This window comes from Hakea prostrata, unplaced genomic scaffold (genome assembly GCF_041222555.1).
Source record: "Hakea prostrata isolate BN-2017 unplaced genomic scaffold, UWA_Hpros_2 contig_108, whole genome shotgun sequence".
NCBI lineage: Eukaryota > Viridiplantae > Streptophyta > Magnoliopsida > Proteales > Proteaceae > Hakea > Hakea prostrata.
Window position 1 is genome coordinate 48228 of NW_028291227.1, and position 14038 is coordinate 62265.

Genomic DNA, 14038 nt, shown 5'->3' on the forward strand with positions numbered 1-14038 from the left:
AAGTAATGCTATGAATGAGATAATGAATGCACTTAACTTGTCATTAGACCTCTTTATTATGTAACTAATGATATTATGACTGTTTACCATGCTCTTAAAATTTTGGGTTGAAAGTTGTATTTGATTGTGGTACCCCATGGTAGTCTGAAGGTACGAACTGACTCGGTTTGGGGCAGGTTGTTACACAAGTGATGGGGCAACCCCACTCTTGTTTCACTAATCAAGTTTCTGGTGCTAACAAATCAGGGCAGAGAACCAGATATCCAAATAGGTCAAATAAGAAGAAGCCAATTTAGACTATAACTATAAAATGACATTCTTTAGGTTATAACAAATGAAAAAGGAGATACCAGCTTCTTGGTTCCTCAATGGTTGAGTTATTGTGTGTGCAACTGGAGGTCCAAGGGTTTGAAGTTGGTAGGAGGAAGAGTGAAGAGACAAGGGAGATATATGAAATACTCTATAGATCAAATCATTTCTATCCACATCTTCCACAATGAAATACTCTTAAGATCATATCATTTCTATCCACATCTTCCACATGACATAGAGAGTAATCTTCTTTAAGCTAGCTTTATTTTACCTCCACTCCTTTGCTGCTTCTTCAACTGCTACTTGTATATGGAAAAGTCATCAGATAATGACATTTTAGTTAAGCTTCTCACCACTAGCTAGGCGTTGTTTTTCTTCCTCAACTTGCTCCAGCAATGCCTCAAGCTCTGCTTCTGTTAGTCCCTCTATCCGTTTCTGCAAAATCCATCTCAAATTTAATGAATTTTTGCAAGAGAAAGTTAAGATTCATAAAATTTACTATTTGGTTTCCAAAAGTATCAAATACATATAACTGATCAGGTTAATCATCAAAGTAATGATGCATGACCAACCATGCAAAACATCAATAACTTAAGAATCTAGCCATGATCAGAAAGCAGAAAAAGGACAACACAAAAACCGACTTAGTTTATTGCATTTAGTAAAACAATGCTTCTTTCTCTGTTACTAAAATTGAAGCAACAATTCAGCAAGCATGACTAGAGGACAGAAATGTGATTATTAGACAAGGCATATAATCCTGTTACACCCACTGCTTCTCTTAGTCAAGGACAGTCCACGCTTTTAGTGCAATAATAGGGTTTGGATTTACAAACACGTCATTATAACTTAAACCTTTTCAGTATGTATGGCAAATGAGGAAGGTAGAGTCCACGAAATGCAATAAACATTTTCATTGGAGGCAGAAAATGAAAACCAGCATTTAAGAGAGTAAACCTGCATGACTTTGTTCTCATAATCACGGAGCTGCTGAGCATATGTCATTTCCTTGTTTGAGACTCTAAAAATGTATGTAGATATCCACCCAATGGTTAGCCCCAACACCAGTACCAGCTGAACAACATTTCCAGCTTGTAATGGATCAACTCCAACAAACTGCAGAAAGAAGTTAAAAAGGAGGTTAGATCTTAAGAACAACCAGATATACCTGCCCCGAAATAATAACATTAATTTACAAAAGAGCAGGCAGACCTGCATACACCATTTAGTAGGGAAAAAAAAAAAGAAAAAGAAAAATGTGTGTGTGTATATATATATAGATACACATACATATAAGCATGGTATGTAATTTCAAGGGGTTGTAATTGTAAATTGTAATTTGTAAATTGTATTGGACTACTTCTCAATATTTGTTCTTACATTTTAATGAGAGATTCAATTTTATCCATGTTAGATTTGTGAAAATACATGATCCAGTTTCTTCCACATACAGCTGGGTATGTGGAAATCAAGAAGACCAATTTGTGTTAAGTTTCAATAAAGAATAATGTTGTCAATGTATTTATTGATCTCCAATTAGACTGTACACATAAAGTCAGACCTAAAATTCACTAAGAACCCAACGAAACATGCAAACCCTAATTGCACCATGTTTCACCTAAATTTCAGTTGAAATTTCGATGACTCGATCCCTAATCGAGACATCGAGATAAGATGAAATTTTCAACTATGCATATAAGTAATAGTAGTGGTGATGGGTAAGAATAATATTATAGGGTTTTAAATAGTATAGCCATGTTGGTTTCACAATAGTCTGTAGCCATTATTCATGATCACGGAGAAAAATTCTGGACTGATCAGACTTGTCATGCGGTGAAATGGAGTTCAAGACTACAAGAGGGTGCATGGATACACCCTGCAAGGTTGGCCATTAGATCAAAAGGTAAATGGTTGAACCTTATGCTGAACTTTAACATGAGTCCAAGCTAGGCAATTCCCTAGGGCTACACTGGGTAGACATTCTTTGTAAAGAACAATATTCCTGCCCAGAAAGTTTTTTGGTGTTATTGGTCTGGAGCACTGGGTTGACCCCAATTTCACTGTTTGGCAAATCTGTTTAATGTTCTTAGCATAGTCGTGAAACAACTAAGGTGGTATGGTAAAACTTGTTCACAATGACACCCAAAAAAATATGACCAGTCTTTCTCTATCCTAAATGTTGTAATGTGAGGAATTGCTCCTTTAAAAATATATTATTCACAAGACTCCAATAGGGTATTTATAGTTACAACCTAGTTAAGTCCTATACTAAGTAGGAAAATGAAATATAGAAATAAAACTCTAGACTTATGAGGAAACATAATCCTATTCTAATTAGGAAACCTCAGTCCATGTTTTCAACACTCCCCCTCAAGTTTGATCATAGATATTTATCATGCCTAACTTGCTCATAATGTAGTTGAATATTTTTGTGCTCAAGCTCTTTGTGAGCACATCAGCTCGTTGCTCGTTTGAAGTAACAAAGGTGATATGGATCAGCCTAGCCTCAAGCTTCTCTTTGGTGAAATGTCTGTCAATCTCCACATGCTTAGTCCTATCATGTTGTACTGGGTTATGAGCTATGTTGATTGCTGACTTACTATTTGAGTATAACTGTATAGGAATTTCCAAATCTGTCCCAACCTCTTGAAGCAGCCCTTTAAGCCATAGTACCTCACAAATGCCTTGAGCAATCGCCCTAAACTCGGCCTCGGCACTGGACCGCACAACTACAACCTGTTTCTTGCTTCTCCAAGTCACAAGGTTACCTCCCACATATACACAATACCCAGAGGTAGACCTCCTATCATCTGGACATCCTGCCCAATCTGCATCTGTATATGCCTCAATCTTCAAATGTCCATGAGCTGAAATTAAAATTCATTTTCCTGGAGTAGTCTTCAAGTATCTCAAGATCCGATATACTGCATCCAAATGTGAGGAATAAGGATCATGCATATACTGGCTAACAAGACTAACTGCAAATGTGATGTCAGGTCTAGTGTGAGATAGATAGATCAACTTTCCCACCAATTTTTGATATCTTATCTTGTCAATTGGTTCTCCTTCCTTTGCCTTCAAGTGTAGGTTAGGCTTAATAGGAGTCTCAGCAGGCTTACTTCCAGTTTCCTCAAGAAGATCCAATGTATACTTCCTCTGGGATAGAGATACACCACTAGTAGAATATGCCAACTCTAAACCTAGGAAATATCTTAGTTTTTCCATATCTTTGATCTCAAATTCAGTTCCCAAAAAAGTCTTTAATGCTGAAATCTCATCCTCACTACTGCCTGTGATCACAATATCATCCACATATACTAAAAGTATAATAGTGTGGCAACCATCTCTTTTAATAAACAAATTGTGGTCTGCATTACTCTGCTTGTAGCCATTAGATATCATTGCCTTATGGAACCTTCCAAACCACGCTCTTGGAGATTTTTTCAGCCCATATAAAGCCCCTCTTTAACTTGCACACTTTCCTATAAGCCTCTGTAGTAGAATACCCGGGTGGTATATCCATATATACCTCTTCTTGGAGTTCTCCATGCAAAAATGCATTATTCACATCTAATTGTTGTAAACTCCACCCTTTATTAATTGCACATGAAATAATAGTACGAACTGTGTTCATCTTGGCAACAGGGGAAAATGTCTCCTGGTAGTCAACGCCATAAGTCTGAGTGAAACCTTTGGCCACCAATCTTGCCTTGTACCTTTCAACAGTCCCATCTACCTTGTACTTGATCACAAACACCCATTTGCACCCAACAGTCTGCTTTCCTATGGGCAAAGTCACCAAGTCCCACGTTTTGTTTTTTTCCAGAGCTTGCATTTCTTCATCCATAGCTTCTTTCCAGTTTGAATGAGATAATGCCTCCTGCCAAGTGTTAGGAATAGAATTAGAGGACAAAGAGGAAATAAAACGTTGAAATTCTGGAGATAGAGACTGATATGAAACATAATTGGAAATAGGATGTTTGGTGCAAGTTTGAGGCTGCTTTCTGAATGCAATTGGTAAGTTTAAAGCAGGATTAGAAGAAGGGTCAAAGACAGACTCACCTGGAGGAACGGATTGTTCAGGGCCAGGAACCAAAGCTTTTGACTGGCTTGGTTCAGAAGGGGTCACTTGTTGCTTTTTTTATAGGTCTTCGGAGGTCTGTCTCCCCCTGTATATTATGCACCAGTTGTTCCTATCCTGTCATTCTATCTTCCAAAGGAGGATCATCTGTAGGAATCTCAGGAGAAATATCAAAATGAGGAATCAACATTGGAACCTCTTCACTAAAACTCTCCCCCTGAAGAGGTGTAGGGGAAAAAAAGGGAATTTGTTCCTGGAACACAACATCCATAGAGACGAAAAAACAACGAGAACTAGGATGATAACACTTATACCCCTTCTGTGTAGGAGGATAACCCAAGAAAATGCACTTTAACCCACAAGGATCTAACTTTCCAGGAACATGGTGGTTCCGGACAAAGACAACACATCCAAAAACCTTAGGTGAGACTATGAAGACTGCTGTACCTAAAAGAACCTCAAGGGGACAACGTCGGTCTAAGACTCGGGAAGGCATTCGGTTAATTAGATATGCCGCAGTAAAAACGGCTTCACCCCAAAACCGAAGAGGCACATGCATAGAAAACATGAGGGAACGTGCTACCTCAAGTAGATGTCTATTCTTGCGTTCGGCAACCCCATTTTGAGGTGGAGTGTCGACACAACTAGTTTGGTGTATGATGCCATGGTTTGCTAAGTAGGAAGGGAATGCGCCACCCAAGTACTCAGTTCCGTTATCCGTACAAAGGATTTTGACTGTCGCCCCAAACTGAGTCCTAATCATATTATGAAAATTTTGAAAGCATGAGAAAACGTCACTTTTTTGGTGAAGTAAACCCATGTGGTCCTAGTACAACAGTCAATAAAGGTAACAAACCATCTATGACCAGATACAGACACAGTCCGAGAAGGACCCCACACATCAGAGTGAATGATTGAAAAAGGAATTTTACTACGATTATTTGAAATAGGGTAAACATGCCTGATCTGTTTGGCCAAAATACATGCCTCACAATAAAAATCATTTAAATTGCACCTTTTAATCAGATCAGGAAATAATTTGGACAAAATAGGTAAAGGAACGTGGCCAAGACGACTATGCCACTTTAATAAGGTAAAAAGTGCAAGGGAGGTGGAACTAGAGACCGTAGAAAGAGTTGATGGGGACCCATCCATTAAGTAGAGCCCCCCTTTTTGTCTCCCACTGCCAATTGTAAGCCCATGTTTCCAAGTCCTGAAACACATAATGAGAAGGAAAGAAAGTTATTTTGCAGTTCATATCATGAGTAAGGCTACTAATAGATAAAAGATTAGCCGAAACTTAGGAACATGCATGACATTATATAAGGTAAGAGAAGGCGAACAGATAATAGATCATTTCCCAGAGATAGGGGAGAGAGACCCATCAGCCGTTCGAACATCCTGAGCAATAGGGAAAGATGAATAAGTATGAAACAAAGTAGGTGAACCTGTCATATGGTTGGTTGCCCCAGAGTCGATTACGCAGGAGGGATAAGTCAAATTGACATTGTGACAACCAAAAATATCTGTGGGAATTTGTGGATCAACAAAGGGATCAATGACAGAGGCTATACTCGTACTGGAAGTCTGTACTGGAGAAGATGAGTCAAGTCTGGACATCAATTGGCGAAGGTGTTGGAGCTCATCTGAGGAAAGAGGTGTTGGAGTACTCAGGGTGTCAGAACTGGCTTGATTTGCAGATGTTTGATTGCTGCCCTTGATTCCATTTCTACCTCCTCCACGGGAATTTGTTGGACGTCCATGCAACTTCCAACACTTGTCCTTTGTATGACGCTCTTTTCCACAATACTTGCACTTTACTGGAGGGCAAAAATTACCAGAACTAGATTTATTATTGCCATAACCAGCCACCAATGCAGATCTATCAGATGTTTGAGTGTGTACCATAACTGTCCTTCGACTGTCCTCGGTATTTACCATGGCATAGGCTCGAGCCAGAGAAGGGAAAGTCTCTCTCGAAAGGATCTGTGCGCGAATTTGATCAAATTCTATATTCAATCCTGCCAAAAAATCATAAACTCTGTGTTTATCTTCCTATTGTTGATAGGCGATAGCATCTTCAACATTCTTCGGTGTAAACTTCCCATAGAAATCTAAAGTCTGGTAATTTCCCCGAAGAGTGTTAAGAGTACTGAGAAAGAGGAAGGTCCTTCTGCTATAACTGATTGATTTTCTGTCTAATTTCAAAGCACTGTGCATCATTGCCAACTTTGGAGTATGTATCTTTAGTAATTTTCCAAATAGTTGCCACATCAGGAAGGAGGAGATAACTCTCAGCTATGCTAGATTCAATAGAGTTGATGAGAAAACCGATGACCAAGCATTCATTTGTATACCACTTGGAAAGTTGCAGACCAGGTGTGGAAGGTTTTGTAGAAGTCCTATTAAGATGGCCAGTAAGACCACGAGCACCAACAGCTAGGGAAACTGAACGAGACCATCTAAGATAATTTGTCCCATTAAGTTTCACAGTGGTTATCTGAAGCGGAGAAAACTCACGATCCTTATGAATGGAAGACATGGGAGACTCTTCAGATATACTAGATAAAGGAGATATGGGATCAGCCATAATTGCAAGGAGAAATTAAAAAAGTCCCTGAACTTTTTCAAAATTTACAAAAAAGTCCCCTAAAATTGTTGCAAATTGCAAAAAAAAATCTTTGAACTTTTTAAGAATTACGAAAAAGTCCCTAAAATATTTTCAAAATTACTCTCACTAATTCACGTGAAAAGTATTTCCTCAGGTTACCTCCAATTGGTATATTGTTGAATCAAAGTACACCAGGAAATTTCCAGGAAAGACTGGAGGGACACAACCGGTCTGCTTAAATACCAACTCCTTAAATAAAATTTTTTAGACATGCACTTAACCACCCAATATACAGTTCCAGGATACCTGAAAAGAAAACAAACACGTGAATAGCAATTTCAAAAAAAAATTCTACAGCACCTCTGTAGGATGAAAACAAAACATTGCTCTAATACCATGTTGTAATGTGAGGAATTGCTCCTTTAAAAATATATTATTCACAAGACTCCAATAGGGTATTTATAGTTACAACCTAGTTAAGTCCTATACTAAGTAGGAAAATGAAATATAGAAATAAAACTCTAGACTTATAAAGAAACATAATCCTATTTTAATTAGGAAACCTCAGTCCATGTTTTCAACATTATCCTTCAAAGCACCTACATATTTATCTTGCTTTACTCTTAATCTAGCTTGGATCTCCCTTCTGTTCGCAGCATTTCTGCCATGTTAAGTTTCTGACATTTTTCCCACCGAAAACCTCACCAATTCATGAGTTATCTTCAGAAGGATACAGGAAATGCTCTAAAGCAACACATTAATTCTGCTCAAGGATAATCTCATTAAAATATGAAGAAGAAGCAAAATCATGAGAGGAATGGAGTAGAAAATAACTAAATTAGTAAGCGGGAAAAAAGTGATAATAAAAGTCAGTATGTTCAAGGATCTGAAAGCATTAATCAACAAAATTTTCTAATCCAGTATAAAAGAAACCAGCAAAATTTGGGGAGAGGAGTTTTCCTGATAAGAATCTGCAACAATCAGAAACCAGAAAGCAGGATATTCTAGTAAAATATGTTTCATATTTTTTCACCGGTTAGCGGCCATGTCTTTTGGTTGCCACCACCTATGTTGTCTATCAGTTGACCAAGGCACAGCTATTAAGTGTTATACAGTTGCATTTATCTAGAAGGTTCACTTCAGCAATTTTCAGGATAGCTTTTGGAAGCTGTACATTAGGCAATTCTTTTCTCAGTGCATTGTGCAAGGTAGAGCAGATGTCCAGTGTGCTGTACATTCAGATAAACCAAATTCAGTCCAATTGATTAATTTTCAATTAGTCTTCACTTATAAAGGCTGAAGATAATGGAAATTCTAAAGATAAAACCAGACGAAAAACATGATCGTGCAACAGGAAAAGCCTCAACATCGTTCTGGCTTGGCGTTGAAGATAAATGATTTGGACAGGGTTTTATGCATCGGGGTGCATTCCCCCCCCCCCCCTTAACAATTGACAGAGAAATCTAAATAAAGGACTTGTTCTGCTCAGATATGGCACTCTGAATTGGTAATCAAGACCCTAGAAATAAGGGACAGAACAAGAAATGGATGTGGGAAATGTACAAAATCAAAGTAGAATCCAAGTTTTATGAGTGTCATTGAAGATTATGACCTTCAAAAGCACTTATCTTCAGGAAGGATTGCTCAAACTCTCCCCTGTCAAGATCTAGGTTTTCCCAGCAATTCTTTTAGGTTTTGGTCTTTAAAAACCCCGTTTCCTCCTGCCGTAGGAAAAGGGCTAACAGTTAAGGTTCAAGCAATAGAGACCTCAGCTCAGGCCCACATACAAAGAGACTTGGAGGTGGCTTCTTCATCCATCCTCGTGAAGACTTTTCTACCCTTCAAGTGCAATTGTGTTGTATTTTAGTGGTTTTTAAGAACGAAAACAATTCTCAGGCGTTTTGCAGAACACCTCCAGAGCCCAGATACTATACCAGTTAATTCCTTGGGAACAGAAAAATGAAACAATTTGCCAAACACAAAAAGGCTGTGTTGTTCTCTTTCGGGAGAATAGTAGAACACACAAGAACACTACAAAACACATTACCAAGCAGGATTTAAATATCTAACAGTGTGATATTCCACATAATTCTTGTCTCTGGCAAAATCAGGCTATAATTTTACAATTAAGCCTAGTAGATGTATATTGATGTAAGCATTCAAGTTAATACTTGCATGGCGACCATGTTCAAGAATCTAGTGATTAAACATCAGACTGTCCATTTAAAGCATCAATTTTTGTTTTATTTTTTATGCAGAAGGAACCCTAGAAACTAGGGAAACTACAAGGCTGGCTACTTGACTTTTAGGTTAGACAATTATTCATGGTAGGTAATAAATAAAAAAGGAAACTCCAGCAGTACTAGTCTGATTAGACAAGCAAATTAGACAATCATAGCATAGAAATAAAAGTCAATTTCAGCATTAACTAATAACATAGCTAAGCAAGGATCAAATAGGGAAACATGGGAGCGATCATGGCATTGTAACCCTTATTCGAATGCAAGTTTATTAGAATCCAAAAAAATAGTAGTTGTCCTAGTCAGTATCTTATTTCTAACAAGAAAAAACGGCGAATAACAACATGGAGAAACCTAGGAATAATGCAAGTGTATCTATGGAAAAAATAGAGGGAAAATGGGATGGTGAATAACCAAAGACAGATAACAAGGGAAATAAATATGCCTACTGGTTCTGAGGTGCTACAAAACAATGAGGGAAATAACAGTGATGAAATAGGGGAAGGGTAGATGCAATGAGAACAAGGGAGACCAATAAATATTAAAACTATTGATGGGAAATAAAGGAAAGTTTTTTTTTCTGGTGACAGAGGACACCAAAAATATTTCATGGGTAACAAGGGAAAAAAAGGAAAAGGAAAATGGACAAAGAACTTAGGGTAGGGAACTAGGAACAATGAACAAAATAAGGGACAGCAGGGGACTGTCGTCAGGTTAAAGAGAGAAAAGAAGGATTCAGGAGAAAGAAAGGAGAAGGCAGCAACACCCTAACCTCACAGCCAATTCAGAGAAGAGGAAAGCAAGGTCAAAGAAAAGAAAAGCACAAGAAACTGCTGAACAGAAAAACAAAGGGAATGGGGAGCTTGTTTCACACAAGAAAGAGAGAAAAGTGAAGAAAAAATTACCGAGAGAGAGTCAGTAGAGATTTCTGCTTCTTCCAAGAATTCAAATAATTTTTCATTCAATCACCCCATAATTCTTGCATGCAAGGACTTAAAAAAACTTAACTGATACCAACTCTACACTTGAATCCCCAAGAATACCCTAAATAACTCTACCAAAATGCAATACTTACTGGAAAATTTGGAAACCCCAAAGTACAATTAAAAAATAACCCATGGATCAAACCAAACCAAACCAAAATTGAACTGATAACCACCCACACCACTCAAAACATATCAAATTAAATCGAAAAGAATTAATAGCAAACCATACGCAACCACAGGGACCCAAGAAAATAATGATTTCATAAAATTGCCTGCAGACAATGCTCCTACTCAAACCATAGGAGTCTGGCAATCCAGTAGTCTCTGAACTCACCGTAGATCCACACAGATGTTGTTGTGGGTTAATCTCTACGCCGGTTTCACTGACATACCCGAAACCACTGTCATTAAGGCATCTGCCTAGGCAGCGGTTTTTTGACCACCTAGGCGATGAACCACTTTTTTAACATGCAAGATTTCAGTTGTTTTATCACATAGGTGCTGTCGCCTTGTACACCATAAGCGCTGAAGTGGTCACTTTTTGACATTTTGTACCTGAAATTTTTATTCTACAAAACCGTATACAAATATAATAGTTATTCATTTCGGATTTAGGGATCATTAGATGGAAAATTTTTGGAATAATGTGACATTAATTTATTGGTCAGTCAAAAAAATGGACAAAATAAATTTTGATTCGGATTCGAGAATTTTTATTTACTTAATTAAAGTTGGGTAAAAAAAAAATTTGGATGTTTAATTTGAGCAACAAGCTAACAATTGTATACATTGTAAACCACATCGTGTATATTTTTTTCCCCAGAGTTTCATTTTCATATTTATAATTTTAACATAGTGTGATATCTCCTAGGATCCTAACACGAAACCCTACTTGCAAGACCGAAGACCCATGAATCTAGTAGAAGTTGTGGGCCATCCAATTAGAGACCACTGGATTAGCATATGAATCCATGGACTTGGATGGTGAAGATCAAGGTTCTACCGCTTTGTTGGAGTTCGAGAGAAGATTGGCCTCAAACCCTAACGGGTTGGAAGGTGGATTACCATCTTCCGAGAGATGAAGTTGGGTGGTGCCCAAGTCCAGGTATGACCCCTAGGCCATCCCCTTGGCTTGTACTTATGTCTAGAACAACCCCTAGACTGATTGACCACCTTGTTGCTGTCAAGTGACATAGGTGGTTGATCAAGGGCTGTTGCTTGCAACTTTCTACCCTTTATAGGCAGTTGGTCAGGACAGTACAGGAATTTCAGGGTTTCTATGATCTTAAAACCTCTATTTATTGGTTTACTTGATTTCGGGATTATTCTACTGCTAGTCGGCCAAAGGTTCTAGATCAAGTCAGAGGATGCGTTTTGGAGAGGAAAGAAGCGGTATTTGCAGTGAGAAGCTTGGATCATCGTGCGATGTTCAGTCGTGAAGGTAAAACATCAATCTCTTCTATTCCTTATTGTTTTTCCTTAACTTTAGAGAGATTATTGTGATGGAACTATGATGGGGAATCAGATTTGATTGGAAGACCATTGTTCTCCCTCAATCCTAATCAAACTAGCATAAGGGATGAGATCTACATCTTTCCTAACTGCAGAATTTTCCAAAATAGGACTCTCAACTTTCAGATTGTTATATCTTCAGATCTTGTTGTGGTTGTTGTTGTTCGTCATTCGGGAGTGTTTGGATGTGCACCAAAGTCAAAATCCATGCCGAAGATCAGCTTAGAACCCTTTGGGATCGGGGACCGAAAACATGAATTTTGGATCTGGGCAACTGTTCGCGCACTTGGGCAGCCAATCAGGGGAGGTCGACCAGCCTATACGGGCCAGACTGGTCGCTCTTTTTGCTGTCTTAGTGTATGGTTTTTTTTTTGTTTTTTTGTTTTTTTTTTTTGTCTAATTGATACCTAACCCGAAATGTAACTACATCATCATGTCTTTAGAAGTTTCAACGACTTGCTAGTGTATTTATTTGAGAAGTTAGATTTGTTTCAAAGGTTTTGGATGATCATTCAGGTGAGGGAACGATACACATGTATTAGGATTGGCATATATGTTTTAATATCCTTTTAATACCATGCTTATGATGTGTTGTATGACTTTAAATGCTATTCAGGATATGCATGCATTGGGTGCATCATGGGAATTATGTTATCATGTTGTTTATTTACTTCTTTACTGATTATATGATTGGCAAGCTTGTTGGGCTAGGAGTTGACATATTGCATCCATATTATAAATATATCGGGGGTTATGGTTTATGCATATATCTATGATTGTCTAGATGCATAGTTAAGAACCCGTTTACACATTGCTACCCTTTCAGCAAGGGCATTGAAGCCGAGTGCCCATGATAGCGGTAGACATGATTGATGGGCGTCCAACAGTGGTTGAGAGCATGAGGAGGTATAGTCCTACCAGCATATCATTCATGGTAGGGTTGCATATGTTATGATTTAGCCTCATCGGGCGCCCAATAGACAATTGAGAGCCATGAGGGGACATGGAATGCCATCACTATAGTATACGTGGATGACCATAGTGTTACGGAGTGTTCAACCAACAGATGATCAAGAGCCGTGAGGATTAAAATTCCTAGATAGGGAAGGATACTAGACCACCAGGGCATGTGGCAAAAGGAAAGATACCATGACCATAAGTAGCATGATAAGTAGATGTACACTACACTAGCTAGGTATTTGCCTAACATGCGCTAGTCTTAGACTAAAGGTCGTGATGTGGATAGGATGGATCTATTCCCCTTTACCTTGGTTGTGGAGAGAGAGTGGTGTCCTACCTTTGGACCTGGTCGTGCCGCCAAATAGATGGTTAGGAGCCATAAGGGGAGGCAACGCTCAACAGACGACTAAGAGCCGTGAGAGGTCATCGTGAGTGTGGACCCACCCAGAGGAGATTGGTGATGAACTTAATGCGTGTTACCTAGATAAAGACCGGCGTCATTAGCATATTAGAATGCACTCTAGGTTATCATTGCATCTTGCATCTTAACATATGTTGTCCATGTGTTGATTGTTCCCTAGCAAATTCTTTGGAACTCACCCCTTTGGGGAATATTTTCTGATTTAAATGCAGGTAATGACAGACCTGTTGAACAAGAGATCCCTACTCCTGTGGAGACATATGACTTACCAGCTATAGAGTTTTACGAGTTGCACGATAGCTCATGTGCCTGCATGGAGTGCTTATATGGAGCTCATTAGTCACCTTAAAATTTCCTTTCATTATTTGGATTTGAGATTCCTTTTGGGACGAAGTTAGTTAAATTAATTTTGATTAAAGAATCTAATAAAACATTGATGCGTATTTCCTTTCCTTGTGACAATTCTCATTCTTAATTCATATATATGACATTTATATTCTTTTTTTGCTCTTGATTATTCTATTATATTGACTAATATGATTATGGTACTCATCACCGATGATCTTGTGATATGGATCACATCAGCAGGCAGTCGAGTAGCCCATTACCGTCGAGCAGGGTGTGACATGTTGCTATCTGCTATTGCATATTTATATTATGATAAGATGAACTTATGATTTTTATATTTTTTTAATATTATGATAACCTTTCATAATTATGATTCTTTAATATTTAGCTTGTAATAGAACTATATCAATTTTTGGTATACTATTTATGCTACGTAAAATATTTGTACTAAAAATAAACCCCAACCATTTTGGATGCCATAATGTCGTCTAGGCAGCGCTTTATCTCCTAAGCACTTAAGTGGTGCCCCAACCACTGTGATCGCCTTGTCACCTTGATAACCTTGCT

At 38.2% G+C, this 14038-nt stretch overlaps 1 protein-coding gene across 3 annotated transcripts in view; it reads right to left on the reverse strand.

Moving 5' to 3' along the window:
- Positions 1 to 282: 282 nt before the first annotated feature.
- The window catches only part of LOC148998857 (uncharacterized), a 43174-nt gene continuing 29418 nt past the window's right edge, over positions 283 to 14038 (reverse strand). Inside the window, exons 4-5 of one of the 3 annotated variants that reach the window (XM_089141660.1) lie at positions 1270 to 1428; positions 283 to 747 (exon numbers count right to left, since the gene is read on the reverse strand). In XM_089141660.1, coding sequence (XP_088997786.1) covers positions 649 to 747; positions 1270 to 1428 — 258 coding nt within the window. In that variant the 3' untranslated portion in view covers positions 283 to 648. The remainder of the gene's footprint in view (positions 748 to 1269; positions 1429 to 14038) is intronic. The other 2 variants (XM_089141661.1, XM_089141662.1) reach the window with 2 other exon arrangements.